Genomic DNA, 18,947 nt, shown 5'->3' with positions numbered 1-18,947 from the left:
ATAAAAAAAATATATAAATAAATAGGCAAATCAGTGGCCAAAAATACCGATTGTTATGAAAACTTGAAATCGGCCCTAATTAATCGGCCATTCCGATTAATCGGTCGACCTCTAGAATAAATACCTGTAATTTGGGAGCACTGACTTTTCTTCAAGCCTGCAGGAATATAGGTACGTACAGGTATGTATGTAATGTAATGTAATGTAGGGCTTGATGTTTCTACCTTAGAATAACAAAATGTGATCTGATTTAGTCAAGTCAGGCATCACGGTAGTTTGGAGCAATGTTTATTTTATTTAATGGTGAGTTCAGACTAACATCTCTAATTGGTAGCTGATGTGTTTTGCCAAAATGACTCAGATGTTCCAAAGCCCATGGCACAGTTAGTGAGACTTCATTAATGAGTGCACAAAGCATGTCTGCCTGTCAAATGCTAGGACCCATAGGGCTCTGGTCAAAAGTAGTGCACTATGGTGGTTATAGGGTGCCATTTGGAACGGATCCACAGTGTTTGTTTTCATCAGTAAAAGCTGAGTGGCTACAGCTCTGGTCTGGTGGGTTTCACAAGGATTTGAACCCAAATATGAATTACTCCCAGAAACCTGAGGGTAAGTTTAAAAACAGAATGAAATATGAAGAAAAAAACAGAAAGAAAGCCTCTGGTTGCTTAAGACAAGTCAGTCTGGGCTGAGTAGAGGGTGGATGTTTACAGCTGTTGTTTCACCACACACACAGTTGGATTCGTACGGATATAATTACATGTATTTTTGTGTGCAATGTGGATGCTTGTGCAGCAGGTACAGTACATATATACAGTGCAGATATTTTGTCCTGTAGCTAATGTGCTTACATGTATGTTGGTATTTTCCCAAATAGAAGGTGATTTCTATCACCACGGCCGTAACCAGTGTCTCTGAATTGGTCTATCCATTACTATAATTGCAGACACCTATTAAGTCAGTCCAGTGTTGCATTTCCCCCCCACCAACTCATCATCATAAAGCTTTGATTATTTTATTCAGCTGTTTAGTGTTAGGGAAAAAACCAAAACATGCACTCAGCGGGGGCCCCAACACCGAGTTTGGAAAACCTAAAATAGGGAGTAGCAGATTTGTTTAGAGATACAGTAATACAGTAATGCACTTTTCTCCTTCCCACAATTACTGTAGTAGCTAGTCCTGTTCGGTCTGTCTGGGGCTCAGCTGTTGTGTTGCTACATCTTGACCGCTGTCTGGTCGCCAACCAACCCTGCTGCCTGTCCAGACTCCTACACAAACCTGAGGTCTGCTTATCGTGAAAATAGCTTTGGCTAGTAATAACCCTGCTGCAGAGCAATGCTCCCACTAAACTGTGCACGTGCGCGGCAGCCCACTTCCTCCAGGACTGCAATGCAGAAGAAATGCCATGCTTTGGAGACACATAAGAGATTGGCGCCAAAGTTCTGACACATTTTAACAGACCGAACACAGTGATGGGAAATGGCGGCGAGTAGCGAGGACAAAATGGAGGAAATGGAGAAAAAGTTGGTGAAGCAACAGCTGTGCTGGAATGAGAGCAATATGGGGGTCAGTTCTGATGATATGGAGCTGGAGGATGAGAGTCAAGGATCTGAATGTTTGGTTGTGGAAAGACATAGGAAGAAGAGAGATCATGATATTGAAAGCAGTGGAGCGTCTAGTAAAGAAAGCATAAAGAGGGCCAAGGTAGGAAGCAAGAGTAATGATGTGTTGGAGTGGAAAGTGGTGATAGTGTTTGATGAGACCACAAGGCCTCACTTGTCCGACTAACTAATGCCGTAGAGAAAGAGGTAGGTGAAGTGAAATTAGCTTGGTTCATTGGAAATGGTAGATTATTAATATTGTGTAGTAGCCGGGCTCAGCAAAAGAAGATTCTGAAAATGGAAACGCTTAATTGGAAGAAAATTAAAAGCCATGTCCCTGGTGCTTATGCTAGATTGAAAGGAAGTCATCACTGGAATCCCAATATCTATGTCCATAGATGATATTAAAGAAAATGTGAAGGAAGGCAGAGTGATTGAGGCCAAAAGGTTGATCAGTAGGAAAGAGGGTCAAAGAAGTGAAAGCTTATCAGTGATGCTAAGTTTTGAGAAAGTCTTGCCGGGAAAAGTACAGATAGGATTCCTTAGTTTAAATGTTCGAGAATTTGTCCCATATGCACTGCAGTGTTTTAAATGCCAAAGAATGGGACATGTAGCTGCTCAGTGTAAAGGAAATAAGAGATGTGCCAAGTGTGGAGGGGCACATGATTACGGTGAATGTGGAAGCAATGTGAAGGTTAAGTGCTGTAACTGTGGGGTAGAACACCGTGCAGCATTTGGTGGATGCCATGTACAGAGAGAGGCTAGAGAGGCTCAGAGACATAGCACCATTCATGATGTATCATATGCAGAGGCCGTAAAAAAGATTGGTAGAACTACAGTGCGGACTGACGGAGCTTACATGGACAGAAGTGGACCTACTGTCGGGGATGGTGCTTCTGATGGTCCTGGCAGGGTTAAGAGGCCTGTTCAGAAATCTTGTCAAAGGACAATTTGATAATGAATAAAGTTGACTTCATAGTTTGTATTGGTAAGGTTATCAATACGACTCGGGTTGTGGAAAGCAGAAATGACAGGATGAAGGTTATTGTGGAGATGGCAAAAGAGATATTGGGAGTATCATGTGTTACTGTTGAAATGGTTGACATGCTGAACAGGGTGGAGTGTTTCAGCATGATATAGATCAAGTTTAATGGGTTGGGGAGGGTTTTTGGGGGGGGGGGTGTGGTAGAAGTTAGGGATTTATTTGGTTTAGATTTTTTTTTTCATGGTAGTACAGAATTGGGCAGATCATGATCGATCGTACACTGGACTGCCATGATATCATAGAAGAAGAAGATAAGAGATTTAACTTCACTGAGTTCACCCCATTAGTTTGCACTACATAGATCAACGTTTTTTCTATGATCGAATCAACATTTTATCAGCCCCTTTTCAATGCAACAAACAAATCTAACTTTGCAAGATTGAGTCTGTGATTTTGTTGTAGGCAGAGCCAAAGAGCAACAGAGTAGAATTCTATTGGCAGGGGTAGCCCATGAGCGGTCTTTCAGTGAATGCGCATTTCAGATCAGTTCAGATAAGAGCACAGAGAGTGCACATTTTATTTAACTAGGCATGTCAGTTAAGAACAAATTCTTATTTACAATGACGGTCTAGGAACAGTGGGTTAACTGCCTTGTTCAGGGGCAGAACGACTGATTTTTACCTTGGCAGCTTAGGGATTCAATCTAGCAACCGTTTGGTTACTGGCCCGACGCTCTAACCACTAGGCTACCTGCCACCCCATTTGTTGATGTTCTTTGCTAGTTAGCAAGTTATTAGCCCAGTTATAGATACGTATGGGGAGTTACTGCTTCCAACAAAAGCACAAAACGTGTAGGCTACATTTCAAGCCGTCTTTTGAGACAGGCTTGAATATGCAAATAAGCCAACAGGCAGAGGGGTAGCCTACATTGTGGGCCAGTGTCATTCTCTCTGGGCTTGTCTCGCTCTCCACTGTTATCCATGCGTGGCTGATCACATGACACCTAACACAGACTGACACTCCAACATCATTTGGCACAAAGCATGGCAGTGAGGCCGTTTCCTGTGAACGCTTGTGACCAGTAATTACTATAGTACTGTATGTCTTTACACACTCTTTGGTTGAATTCACAAATTCTAATTATTTGTGAGTCTGTGGGGAAATATGTATCTTTAATGTGGTCATGCATTTGGCAGGAGGTTAGGAAGTACAGCTCAGTTACCTACTCCTCTCTCTCAATTCAGCCTTAATCTATTGCTGATTTTCACATTGATTGTTGATGTTACCATAGCAGCAGACATAAAACCAGAAGTGCAGAAGGAGAGAGGAGAAGGGAGAGGGGTGAGGGTGAAAGCATAGCACACAGAGTGGGTGGCAGGCTGCAGTATAGGTGGGAATGGGGGGGAGGGGGGGGCAGCATTGTTGCTAGCCTGATCCCAGGTCTGTTTGTGCTCCCTTGTCAACTCCTATGGTAATTGTCACGTCAAACACCATAGGAGTTGGCAAGACAGTACAAACAGATATAAGACCAGGCTACATTATTCCAATTAAACCATAATGTCTCATGACAGTGTAAGTCATAGCATGTTTCCATCATGAATAATACTGATGAGCAGAAGGGTGTTAACTGGCCCAGACAGTCATGGAATACAGATCTACTGCAATACATGTATTATGGGGTGGAGACAGACAGGAGGAACACAAGCTAGACACACACAAACACAGCCTCTTCATTCTTCTTCCTACAATGATCAAAGGAAACAAAACTGCAATAATGTCTTCCTCTGTGGCAAGACTACTGTAAAGTACCTTTACTTATTAACATATTGCGCAACCGTGCTGCAACACCACAGTCATTTTTACGACCCAAGGCGCCAACAAGGCAGTTTGTCGGAAAATGTGTTGCTCTTACTTTATCCTCCAATCTGAAAGATCTTTCGGTAAAAGCAGATCTACAACACCAATGCTTCCTGAATTGCCATGGTTTCTATGTGCTTATCTATCTATGAAATGTATGCATGCATCTAATTAGATCAAACCAAATGAAGCATTTAAGCGTAAGACCTAAATGGATTGACTCCAAAAGGGTCTAATGACATTAGAGGGAGTATTCTCTAGGCACGGAAATGACCCATGATCCAGGTCACTTAACAACCCTCATTCAGTTGAGTAGGAGTGGGGGGGTACTAGAAGATAGTGCTACTGAGGGTAGACGGCAGTGCCTTGCTGCATGCAGTACATCCAGAGGTTTGTTTAACGGCGTGTCACTGGAGTCGAGCTGGTCGACTGAGATTCTTTGGAAAACATGCAAATATGTGTATGGAAGCAAACCAAGGTTAGCTAACAGACTGCAGCTGGGTTCCACTTCCAACACACTCAAAACTGTTTTCTCAAGTCTGGCTAGTAAAGTGAGCTAGAGCTAAAAATGGAAATTAATATGAAAGCAGGCTGAGTAATTCCATAAACATTAATGTATTGTCAAAATACTATATACTGTACATGCGCTCATGCAAAGACATCAGTGCACAGAACAAGGGAATGTGGTCTATTCCAGTCTGAACTCCTTACCTGCTCCATAATCACACTGTACTGTACTATACTGTATAATCACACTGTACTATACTGTATATGCACACTGTACTATACTGTATATGCACACTGTACTATACTGTATATGCACACTGTACTATACTGTATATGCACACTGTACTGTACTGTATAATCACACTGTACTGTACTATATAATCACACTGTACTGTACTGTATATTCACACTGTACTGTACTATACGGTATATTAACACTGTACTGTACTATACTGTATATTCACACTGTACTGTATAATCACTGTACTGTACTACACTGTATATGCACACTGTACTGTACTACACTGTACATTCACACTGTACTGTACATTCACACTGTACTATACTGTATATTCACACTGTACTATACTGTATATTCACACTGTACTATACTGAATATTCACACTGTACTATACTGTATAATCACACTGTACTGTACTATACTGTATATTCTCACTGTACTTTACTATACTGTATAATCACACTGTACTTTACTATACTGTATAATCACACTGTACTGTGCTATACTGTATAATCTCACTGTACTGTACTATACTGTATAATCACTGTACTGTACTATACTGTATAATCACACTGTACTGTACTATATAATCACAATGTACTGTACTATACTGTATATTCACACTGTACTGTACTGTATAATCACACTGTACTGTACTGTACTGTACTGTATAATCACTACTGTATATTCACACTGTACTGTACTGTACTATACTGTATATTCACATTGTACTGTACTATACTGTATATTCACACTGTATTATACTGTATATTCACACTGTACTGTACTATATATTCACACTGTACTGTACATTCACACTGTACTGTATTATACTGTATATTGACACTGTACTGTATTATACTGTATATTCACAATGTACTATACTGTATATTCACACTGTACTGTACTATACTGTATATTCACACTGTACTATACTGTATATTCACACTGTACTATACTGTATATTCACACTGTACTGTACTATACTGTATATTCACACTGTACTGTACTATACTGTATATTCACACTGTACTATACTGTATATTCACACTGTACTGTACTATACTGTATATTCACACTGTACTATACTGTATAATCACACTGTACTGTACTATATAATCACACTGTACTATACTATACTGTATATTCACACTGTACTATACTGTATATTCACACTGTACTGTACTATACTGTATATTCACACATTGCACCATTAATGGCGCATGGTTTCAGTTCATTCTGACACATAGCATTTGACGCATCATTCATAGGAAGTGACTGGCTTGTTAATGAGTGGTTGGACCACATACCATACATACAACATCCAGTGTCATGGCAAGGTAACTAATGACGTCATCTGTCATGACATGTCAACATAGCCAGGTATAGCGCCATTGACTGTTCATCATGGAAACGTTCTGTCGGTTGGTCCTTCAACAATGTTGAAGTCAAATTCTCCAAAGAAAGTAGCCTGGTCCCAGATCTGTCTTTCCAACTCCTATGGTCAATGTTGGAGACGTGACATTGACTGTAGGAGTTGGCAAGACAGCACAAACCGATCTGAGACCAGGCTACCAAGAAAGAACACATAATTGTATAGAAATCTGCTGCAGGTCTATAAATGGAGGGCTGACAGCTGACTGCACTACAGTAAATTCTGTTTAGTCAGCTACCTACTCAGCACTATTTGACCCCGATGCCAGAGTGTAGCCCTTATAGCCCTTCTTACACCCAACTGAACTGATCCCAGACAGCCTGGCAAATGAGCTGTCAACTTAAAAGCTTTTCCTGAAACTGAGACGTTCTCTCACACCCACAAGCACACACACGTACACAGACATTGATTAATGCAGGCATGCGCACACACATGCACGAGCGTACAAACACACACTCACGGAGTCAACCAAGACTTCAGTAAACTACACAACATGCTACAGTGTGTACCTCCATGTCTCATTAAAAAGCAGCGAGAGCAGCTCAGATTGTCTATGATGCACTACGGTCATACCCTGCCCCCACAAGGGGTGATAAGAGGATTTCAGTGTTTGCTGCAAGTACAGTCTAAAATTAGTAACAATATTTCAATCCAAGTGTGATAATACCCTACACGTGTCTGGTATCTACTTAACACAGCATCTCACACTTTGGTGGAGAGAAAAGATCAATGTATATCTTTCTTTAGTAAAAGATAGATTGACAGAGAAAAAGTGTGTAGATTGTTGTTGGTTAGAAACATTTCTAACAGAGGGTCTTTCCATTGTGTCATCTATCAAACTATGTCATTCTGAACTTCATCAGACTATTATTGTCTTGAGTGCTATATTGTCTGCTCAGCTGTTCTTCCACAAGCTTCTTCAATAAACATGTTGGAGGGTAGAGGATTCTATATGTGATCCTGTGTGGCTCAGTTGGTAAGAGCACGGCTATAGCAATGCCAAGGTTGGTTGTAGGTTAAATTATTATAGGGATCATATACACTTACTAAAAATGCATGCACTCACTGTACTATAAGTGGCTTTTTACATGAATAAGAGGGTGTACTGAACCTTCATCCTCTTAATGCGTCAACTTGGAGCAGCGATCAGCTTTAGAGGAGTGCAGTAGAGATATCTACACTATATTAAACTCTGCTGGGTTGACTTTAGATATTTTTTTATTTAACCAGGCAAGTCAGTTAAGAACAAATTCTTATTTACAATGATGGCCTACCCCGGCCAAACCCCAACCCGGACGACACTGCGCCAATTATGCACCGCCCTATGGGACTCCCAATCACGGTCAGTTGTGATACAGCCTGGAATCGAGCCAGGGTCTGTAGTGACACCTCTAGCACTGAGATGCAGTGCCTTAGACCGCTGCGCCACTCAGGAGACCACAAATTAGATAGAACCACCATCTATCTTCTACAGTCACAGGTGGAGTCCCAAATGGCACCCTAAAGTAGTGCATTATGTAGGGATATAGAGTGCCATTTGAGATGCACTCACATATTTAGCAGCAGCAGTCAGACAATAAAACCCTTTCATGGTTCCATAATTTATGCTGACAACATATATTATTTATGGTGTTTCTGAGCTATTTGCTGGTAGAGAGATTACGCAGCCAGACCCTCTATAGTTCCAGCACTAACAGTTTCCTATTTGTGAGTGTACATTTTTTTTTATGTTGCATTAACTTACTCTGGGGCTTAACATGATAGGATGTTACTGATTAACAAGGCCATCCCTGGTCACTGTCATCCCAAGACATCTTTGAAAGATCTCTTCTCATCCCATCTCTTTCTTTGAATAGATGGATATCATATGAATTCTACTGAAATGACACTGAAGTGAAAAGATGGTGGCTCAATCCCAAATCACCCACTTCCCGTAGGCCCTCCATTTGTGCGTTCACACTCGCCTCCGCAATATGCGCAAGTGTCCCAAAGCTTAGAGAGTGAAAATAATCGAGGGTGTATTGGCTAACTAGACCCTTCGATAGCCACTTCAACCGAGCCAGCATGGATGCAGGTTCCAGAGCAAAGTGCTATCCCAACACACACCGCAATATGTTTGGAGTTTGCGCAATTTCATACTAAAGAATTGAGAGGTGTGCCAAATTATATTACATGTGCTATGGTGTCCACCCAGTCTGCCCAAAGTGCGGGAAAACATATGATTATGCAGCTTTCTCGCAGCGACATAAGGTTTTTACATGTTGTGGTGGTCGTCTTCAAAGTTGTTTCCGCCGGTCGCAAAAAGCTAAATTAGCATAACATGAGCTGAAATAAATGTAAAAGGCTTTGTAAATAAAATGCTTGTGGTGTGCTCCTTGCTCTGTTGACATTTCACACAGATACACTTGTTTTTGTGACATATCATAGAAAAAGAACAGGAATTTAGCATTAATATGAAAAGCATGTACTAAAATGTGAAAATACTACATGTCATGTCTCAAAATCAATATATATTTGACCTCTATATCGAGAAGAAAGATGACGAATTCAACAGGAAAGTGAGCCTGTTAGGTAGCCTTCATTCTCGCAAAGCATCCAGCCTAGCTGACACAATGCTCTGGAATGGTCTTTATTTTTGACCACCTTTTTCTCTGGCCATTGATTTAGTCACCCGAATTTTTCGCCATCCTACATGGGTAAAACATCCTACAAGGGTAATAGAGACATGAGCTTTGGACCATTCTTTTTCTGAAAGGATTATCTACACAATTAACATATTATTTTACCCATTGGTCAAAATACATGATTTTGATTGGACACCCTACAGGTATGTTTGTTTGTGCCTGATTTCGAGGCTTGATACATAAAACCAATGAAATACCTCCCAAATGAATGTTTAACTGTTACCGAGGTTTCATTATTATTTAAATGTGGAACATAAATTGCATCACAAGTGTGTCCAAAAGTTGATGGGTTTATTAATTAATAACCTCGCTACTCTATTGATAGCCCCATAGAACCACCCTGATCTCACGAGCTTACATTCTGCTATCTGTGTAGCAAACAGAATGTAAGCATGCGTGATCAGGATGGTTCATACGAGGTTACTCTATTTAAGTCACACCTAGGAGTTGTCACCAACACGTGACACGGAGGGCATTCAGAATGAGTTGGTAGTGGCGAGGGGCTACTTTGGGATTCACCAGGTCATGCATTAAGATGATGATCCACTGTATAGGTCAGAGAAGGCTGTGATCAGGTCAGAGGTCATGACCTTTAGTCTCTGAGACACTAGGCTACTACAACAGACCAGCTGGTGTAATGATGACCTCGGCTCTGAAAGTAATCTATTACATTCTATAAATGAAGGAAAAACGGGCCACACAAACACACTTTCTATCTCTCTCCCTTGTTAAGGACAAATTAACGATAAAGTTCCCCACATATTGTGGACCATGTTATTGCTGCATAATGTGGTGTTATGCATTTTCACTATTCCGTGGGAAAGTGTCCATGCACTACTGCCCTACCAAGCAAAAGAGCAGTAACTGCTCATAGAGTGAAACTGAGAAAAATGACTTCAAAGTTTTTTTATTGTCCAGCCAAATGAATTGTAGGCAGAACATTGGAGATGTGGTTGTCTTACTATGAGGTTATTTTTTATTCATATTGACCCTGACCTCTAACATGACCTTTGTCCCTAGACGGCAGTTACTGCCTTCTTGCTTGGTACACCCACTGGAATACGTTTCCATGATGATTATTTTTAACACAAACTTGTGTTAATATATTTATTTGTATGTGGCTGTCCTTGTCATATAGTTTGATACTTGTATCAACGAAGAACAATAAATAATACCAAGGTCAAGCGTAGACACAGCAGCACAAAGCTCAGTGAAACCAAGGTAAAAGGCACTAAGTAACTGACGTGTGTGATGACAGTTACTGACTTTTTCCTTGGTTTCACCTTAAGTTTTTGCAGTTACTGCGAACATGACCCCCCATTTTCTCCAATACACAACACAATGGAGGCAGTATATTTGTCCACAAGATAAAGCATGCATTTAATGTATAAAATGCAGCTGTCTCTTTTGTTTGGTAGGGCAGACTAGACCTACTCACCTAGCAAATATGTAAGGTGCATTGTCATGCTTTTACTGAAATGATGTTGAATTGGAGTTATTATCTGATGAAAATAGATGTTTATCTGGCTTCAGGGACCTCTTGACCATGGGAATTCACACGACAACAAAAACAGCCCATTGCGCGTAAAAGAAATGCTTATATTTATGGTGAAGTAAAAACAACATCTTGTTGATGCCATCAATGTCGTTCACTCCCGAATTCCAAGTTATGCAAGTTTACTCTTGGCTACTGCTGCTCCCTCTAGATGCATTTAGGCTAATAAATTAGTCTAACCTAACCGTCAAAACACAAGCAAATACCAACCCATAGACATTTGTAATTTGATGCGATCTCTATGTACCAACCTTTCACTTGAGTCTCGTAATCCCCAACAATCTCCTTGTCCTTCTTGACTCTCGTATGAGATGACATGATTCTTTAGGTATTAATTATGGAAGCCTGTAGACTTCGCCTTAAGACACCACAACGTACCCTACAAATCTCTTCGGCAGATGCGTAAAGCAGGGTGGGCTTCATGCGTTTTAGAGAACTTCAGTGTCCCAAATTGCACTTGAGGTTGCAAGGCGATCAATGCGATTTTGAACTGCAAAACAAATAAGGATAACTCCCCTCAGTCGTCAACATAACATTTTAGAATGTCTGTAAAAATACAAAATAAAAAAGAATCTGCATTTACTGCATGTTCAGTAAATGATATGTTTCAATATAACCACTGCCTTGAAGCAGGGTGTATGCGCAAGTGTTGCATCGTGCGATTTCCAATGCGTCTTCCAGCCGCCCTTTTTCCTGCAAGTTCTCGGTCTGCTGCAGCAAGCCAGGAAGAGTTGGATGCTAAAGTCATCTCAGACTCCTCCCACACTCGCCTCCCCTCACACACTCTTTCACACACTCTTTCACACGCTCACATACACTCTCAGTCTCTCACTCACACATACACACTCCCTCACGTACACGTGCATGCAGACACACTCCCTCACATACACACACATGCAGAGAGGGTAATTACACTACAGTGGTTATGCACATGAATCTGACAAAGATATTTAGCAGTGTTGCTGATACACGTTGACAGATTTCAAAATGATGAGATTGAAAGATGCACATCATCGTTAGCACACAGACACTGGTGACCTGGAAAGGCTGCTTTATAGATCTCAATTCAGCCCTCTGAATATGTCCCTCATAACAGACAGGGCTTTTTTGTTATCTGATGTAGGCCTAATAATATCACTAACCTCAACATGGCTGATGTTTTTAACAACAATGTTGACAGTTGTAAAAATTGTCAATGACACTGAATGCTATGTTTTGACACAGCTGTCTGAATGATGAAAGGTAATAGGTTTTCATGTTTCTCCAGTGGAAAGTATTACTCAGCAATAACTCTGTATGACTCACATAGCCTTCATTTCAAAGACAGTTTGAAGATTAGATTTACCACTAAGTCAGTGAAAGAAGATGGCTTTGAACTGTTACCATTCTGTGTCATGAGGCGTTCTGTTTTTGAGCATTGCTGATTCTCAAAACCGTGTGCACAGGGTCGAATGTCTAAAGACATGTTCCACAGATTTGTATTGCCTGGAGGTTTCATGGTATCTACGAATGATATGAAGAGTTTACTAAAATTCTATTACTGCATGTCATATCTGATTCCAAGTAAAGCTATGACTCCTGTTAGGATATTAGTTGTAATATCATCCAAAATAAGCAGTCATGCAATGAAGGGCATTAAAAAGACAGCATTAAAATCACAGTAAAAGACAGCATTAAAATCACAGTAAAAGACAGCATTAAAATCACAGTAAAAGACAGCATTAAAATCACAGTAAAAGACAGCATTAAAATCACAGTAAAAGACAGCATTAAAATCACAGTAAAAGACAGCATTAAAATCACAGTAAAAGACAGCATTAAAATCACAGTAAAAGACAGCATTAAAATCAGAATAGTATGTTGGCAGTGGCACTGCATTTGAAATCATGAATAGAGCACATGGTTCCAGAGTGGTATTTTTTAGAAGAGCATTCTTTCAGACACTTGGAACAAGATATTGACCTGTGGCAGCCAACAACTGGACTTTGAACATAGCCAAGAAGCAATTTCTGTGAATCTTGAATGAGAAGCTTCTCTTTCCCAAATCCAATCTCTCCTAACTCAACTCAGAGCCCCAAGGTATTGCAGTGAAGGATCCTGTTCTTGAGGCCCAACAAGGCTCCATTGTCCATTTCCCATTCAATCTGCATTCCAAATGGCACCCTATTCCCTATTTAGTGGACTTCCTTTGACCAGGACCTATAGGGCTCTGGTCAAAAGTAATGCACTACATTGGGAGTATGGTGCTATTTGGGACGCATCCTGAGTAATTCATTAACACATTAGCCTCTTTGGGAGCCATGCTGGTCAACCTCTACTGTAGTGAGCGTCTGAAGACTAACACATTATATATAATATCCTCTCTCACTCCCAGGGTTTTTAATAAAAAATATTTAAGCACAATGCACAATAAGAAGTCAGAAAGCGAGCGAGGCACTGGAGCATTTGCGTTACATTTACCCAATTCTATTTTCAGTCATGCCACTTTAATTCACATAATTTACTGTCCTACTGGTATTTATCCTGGTAATAACATATCCTTTGAGTAATACCTCACTCTACTCTTCATATCTCTCAATGGTCTCATTAATACAGTGGTTCCCTTGCCAATGGGAACTGACCTCTATCCATTTTACCTTCTTGACTGACCAGTGGGGAGCAGGGGATCCCATGCAGTGTGGTGGGACTGTCTGAAAACATTAATAGCTGTAAAATCCTTGCTTCATCCCTCAATTCCTTGCCTCCCTCTCAAAGCTCATTGGAGGAGATCTGAGGGAGGGACCTTGGCTGCTCTCAGATAAGATTTGAGAGGGAGGTGAGGAATTTATTTTGTGAACAACTGTATGTTTTTAGATACAGCCAGGATCTGGTAAAATGACATTTGACCCGTGAGATGAGCCACTAGTGGAGGAGAGACACCCAGGCTTTTAATGACTGACCCTGAACTGACCCCTGGGATGGTAACACTGATAGGTTAGACTGCTGAAACAAGGTTAACTGCCAGATCATTAGTACAGGTCACTTTAGGTTGAAAAAGGATGACAATGTCAAGGTTTCTTCAAGACACTTTACTGTAATATGTCTCCTCTCAGTATGGGGTGGAATCTGCCACATTTACAGTGACTTTATAGCACTGATTAGATCCTGATCTAGTCACTATATTATTGAGATTGTAGTCTATAACTTTGGTGATAACTTTATTACTTGGATTTCCTAGTAGGAAATATCAGGCTTAGGACACATTGAAATGAACAAATTTCTAAACAGCAGATTGCCTATCATTGTTCTGGGTGTATACATTTTACTACAGTGTGTGTTAGTAACCTCCACTTGCTGTGCTCAGAGTTGAATACTTTGTGCACAATGCACATTATATGAAACACAGTACATTAAGCCGCAACGGTTCACTTCAGGCACAGACACATTTTCTGCTCTTATGAGTCCACCACTTCCATGACAGCACAGAACCCTCTTGAGTGACAGTAGTATTCTTCTTCACTTACAATATTCTTTCGGAATCTCCACAGGGCCTCTTGGCAAAGTCTAATAATGCCTCAGTAGATTTGGGAGAAAATACTTAAATCAACTGGATTACATTTTAAACTCCCTTCTGTATTAGTGCTTCATGACTCGACTGTTTGAAGATGGTCCATAATAAGTTAGACAAATCTTACATTTGATAATACTAGTGGATTTTGTGTAATGTCAGCGTTCGCTGTGATTGCTCCAAAGCACAACGGAATGTGGTGCTGTCTTGTGGAAATGGTAAGCCTATTTTATAATCTATTATCACATTATAAGCCCCTGGCATCCTATAGGTTTAGGGTATGTATGAGTCCCCTACTTCTCTGGACACAGTCTTTATCATACACATGTGTTTTTATCAGTGTATGTAGTTGATTTCCTGATATTTATTTTGGCAGGTTATTGAAGTGGTTACAAAGCATGGCATTTCACTGTGCTGCGTCTACATGGTCAACCAGCATCAGGCTGCCCTCTGCTGGGAAAAGCATACACTGACAGAATATGCTTCAAGTGGAAACTTCTACCATGACACATACACACAGCATACTGAGCAGTACCAGTACACATCATAGTACACACCACAGAACACTCAGCAGTAAACAGAGCCAAGGAGACAGTGATCTAAATAGGATTTCACATAATCTATATAAATAATGTGGGTTTTCACATATTCCAGCCCCTCTATAGTCCCAGTCAGTATTAGATAGAATGTTATGGTCCCGCCCGCCTGTGGGGAAACAAGCTGTGGTTACCTAGGTTACCCCATTGGTTCATAGAAAAAAACCTCACATTTTTCAAACACAAGTTTATTGTTGTCTGCTTGTTTTAGTCAATTACAAAATAACATTAAAGAAAAGTTCAACATGTCTAAAGAGTCATTTTCAACATTGCCTGCTCTTGAGTGTTCACATTATGCAACATTAAAGGTGCTACAAGTAGGATTTTTATTTTATTTTCGCACTGTAATTTCAGAAAATGTCCATAATACTTTTTTAAAATGTGTATATTTTTTTTATTTAACTAGGCAATTCAGTTAAGAACAAATTCTTATTTACAATGACGGCCTACCCCGGCCAAACCCGGACGATGCTGGGCTGTGATACAGCCTGTATCAGGAATCAAGGTAAGACCCAGATGCAGACTGTCGAAGTAACACTGTTTATTGTAGCAACAGGGGCTGGCAAAGACAGGTCAAGACAGGCAGAAGTTGATAAACCAGGGTTAGGAAAAGGTACAGGATGGCAGGCGGACTCAGGGACATGCAGGGTTCAGTAATCCAGAGGTGGAGCAAAGGTACAGGATGGCAGGCAGGCTCAGGGTCAAGCAGAGAGGTCAGGCGGGAGGGTACAGGGTCTGGACATGCAAAGGTCAAAAACCAGGAGGACGATGAAAGAGAGGCTGGGAAACGATGGGCACTGACAGGAAAAATGCTGGTTAGCTTGAACGAACAATATGAACTGGCAACAAACAGACAGAGAACACAGGTATAAATACACATGGGATGATAGGGAAAATGGGCAACACCCGGAGGGGGGTTGAGACAAGCACAAGGACAGGTGAAACAGATCAGGGCGTGACAGCCTGGACATATCAAATCCAAATCAAATTGTATTTGTCACATGCACCGAATACAACAGGTGTAGACCTTCCAGTGAAATGTTTACTTACAAGCCCTTAACCAACAATGCAGTTTTAAGAAAATACCTAAAAAAAGCTACAGATAAGAATAACATATAATTAAAGCAGCAGTCTTCACGACTGTCTTGGTGTGCTTGGACCATGTTACTTTGTTGGTGATGTGGATGCCAAGGAACTTGAAGCTCTCAACCTGCTCCACTACAGCCCTGTCGATGAGAATGGGGGCGTGCTCTGTCCTCCTTTTCCTGTAGTCCACAATCATCTCCTTTGTATTGATCATGTTGAGAGAGAGGTTGTTGTCCTTGCACCACACGGTCAGGTCTCTGACCTCCTCCCTATAGCCTGCCTCATCGCTGTCGGTGATCAGGCCTACCACTTTTGCGTCATCGGCAAACTTAATGATGGTGTTGGAGTCGTGCCTGGCCGCGCGTGAGTGAACAGGGAGTACAGGAGGGGACTGAGCATGCACTCCTGAGGGGCCCCCGTGTTGAGAATCAGCGTGGCTTATGTGTTGTTACCTACCCTTACCACCTGAAGGCGGCCCGTCAGGAAGTCCAGGATCCAGTTGCAGAGGGAGGTGTTGAGTCCCAGGGTCATTAGCTTATTGATGAGCTTTGAGGGCACTATGGTGTTGAACGTGGGCTGTAGTCAATGAATAGCATTCTCACATAGGTGTTCCTTTTGTCCAGGTGTGAAAGGGCAGTACGGAGCCCATGTTGACTCCCCATGCTTCCCACAGTTGTGTCAAGTTGAATGGATGTCCTTTGGGTGGTAGACCCTTCTTGATACACAGGAAACTGCTGAGCGTGAAAAACCCAGCAGCGTAGCAGTTCTTTACATAAACTGGCACACCTGGCACCTACTACCATACCCTGTTCAACAACCTGGCACCAGAGCATTTTATATTATTCTGTGATGTAAATCCGAGACACTCCATTTAGTATGATATGTTATGTTTCGTATTGGTATATTAATTTGCGAATGTCCATCACCCATTTCATATGATATGTTAAGAATTACAATTCGTATAATATGTTCCGAATTTGCAAAATGTACTATATGTTATGAATTAGCAAATCGTGTTATATATTGCAAGTTTTCAAATGTCCAATATGTTACGAATTTGCAAAACGTATTATACGTCACAAATTTGCAAAGGTATGATGTGTTACGAATTCTAGCTAGGTGGCTAACGTTAGCTAGCTTGCTAACTTTAGCTATGGTAGGGATTAGGGTTAGGGGTTAGGGTTAAGTTTAGGAGTTAGGTTAAAGGGTTAAGGTTAGGGGTAGTGTTAGAGGAATGGTTAGCTAACATGCTAAGTAGTTGCAAAGTAGATAAAAAGTAGTAAGTAGTTGAAAAGTTGCTAATTAGATAAAATGCTAAAGTTGTCTGTGATGAGATTTGAACTCGCAACCCCAATCATCCACCCGACCAACTTTTGATTTTTCCTTATGTAACCATCTGTCTTATGTAACCATACCAAACGTAACATATGATACTAAATGGAATGTCTTAGATTTACGTACAGAATAATACAAAATGTTCTGAGACAAGGGTTCAAAGGCACTTCAATCTTAGTGTCTTGCCCATTCACCCTCTGAATGGCACACATACACAATCCATGTCTCACTTGTCTCAGGGCTTAAAAATCCTAGCCTAAAAATCCTTCTTTTTCCTGTCTTCTCCTCCTCATCTACACTGATTGAATTGGATTTAACAAGTGAAATCAATAAGGGATAATAGATTTCACCTGGATTCACCTTGTCAGTCTATGTCATGGAAAGAGGAAGTGTACTTAATGTTTTGGGTATTATGGACATTTTCTGAAATTATAATGCAAAAAAACATCCTATGTGTAGCACCTTTAAGCTAGACTGAACAGCTACAATTAGTGAGTTGAGTTACAAACGGACTGTACTAAACAAGTTAAATGTCTTACCTCTGATTAAATGTTTTCCACACACATAGCCATGCCTATGTGTAGACCGAATAGCCTGAAGCCACGGGGCTCTTCTCGCAGGATCTATTTCCCTACATGGGTACATTACGAACCATAGGTCAGGATTTTTGTCCTGATTACATGTACAGTGCCTTCGGAAAGTATTCCGTACTTTTCCCACATTTGGTTAGGTTACAGCCTTAATCTAAAAAAAATCTTAATTGTTTTTGTTCTCTCATTAATCAACACACAATACCCCATAATGACAAAGCAAAAACAGGTTTTAGACATTTTTGCTAAATTGTTCTAAATAAAAACTGAAATATTACATTTAAAAAAGTATTCAGACCCTTTACTCAGTACTTTGTTGAAGAACCTTTGGCAGCGATCCAGCCTTGAGTCTTCTTGGGTATGATGCTATAATTTATTTTATTTTATTTTTATTTCACCTTTATTTAACCAGGTAGGCAAGTTGAGAACAAGTTCTCATTTACAATTGCGACCTGGCCAAGATAAAGCAAGCAGTTTGAAACATACAACAACACAGAGTTACACATGGAGTAAAACAAACATACAGTCAATAATATAGTAGAAAAATAAGTCTATATACAAAGTGAGCAAATGAGGTGAGATAAGGGAGGTAAAGGCAAAAAAGGCCATGGTGGCGAAGTAAATACAATATAGCAAGTAAAACACTGGAATGGTAGATTTGCAGTGTAATAAAGTGCAAAGTAGAAATATAAATAATGGGGTGCAAAGGAGCAACATAAATAAATAAATACAGTAGGGGAAGAGGTAGTTGTTTGGGCTAAATTATAGATGGGCTATGTACAGGTGCAGTAATCTGTGAGCTTCTCTGACAGCTGGTGCTTAAAGCTAGTGAGGGAGATATGTGTGGCATAAGCTTGATAAGCTTGGCACACCCGTATTTGGGGAATTTCTACCATTCTTCGCTGCATATCCTCTCAAGCTCTGTCAG

At 40.6% G+C, this 18,947-nt stretch overlaps 1 protein-coding gene across 7 annotated transcripts in view; it reads right to left on the bottom strand.

The window, feature by feature from the left end:
* The window catches only part of LOC115150336 (SLIT-ROBO Rho GTPase-activating protein 3), a 63,157-nt gene extending 51,550 nt beyond the window's left edge, over positions 1 to 11,607 (bottom strand). For 3 of the 7 annotated variants that reach the window (XR_003867097.1, XM_029693523.1, XM_029693525.1), the window contains exon 1: positions 11,117 to 11,599. Coding sequence is in view for 5 of the 7 variants with exons in the window: in XM_029693523.1 (XP_029549383.1) it covers positions 11,117 to 11,183 (67 nt within the window). In the remaining 2 variants the exon portion in view is untranslated. Of the gene's footprint in view, positions 1 to 11,116 lie in introns of all 7 variants that reach the window. The other 4 variants (XM_029693520.1, XM_029693521.1, XR_003867095.1 and 1 more) reach the window with 3 other exon arrangements.
* Between the last annotated feature and the right edge of the window lie 7,340 nt (positions 11,608 to 18,947).

Source organism: Salmo trutta, chromosome 16 (genome assembly GCF_901001165.1).
Source record: "Salmo trutta chromosome 16, fSalTru1.1, whole genome shotgun sequence".
NCBI lineage: Eukaryota > Metazoa > Chordata > Actinopteri > Salmoniformes > Salmonidae > Salmo > Salmo trutta.
This window is presented reverse-complemented; position numbering and strand designations above follow the sequence as displayed.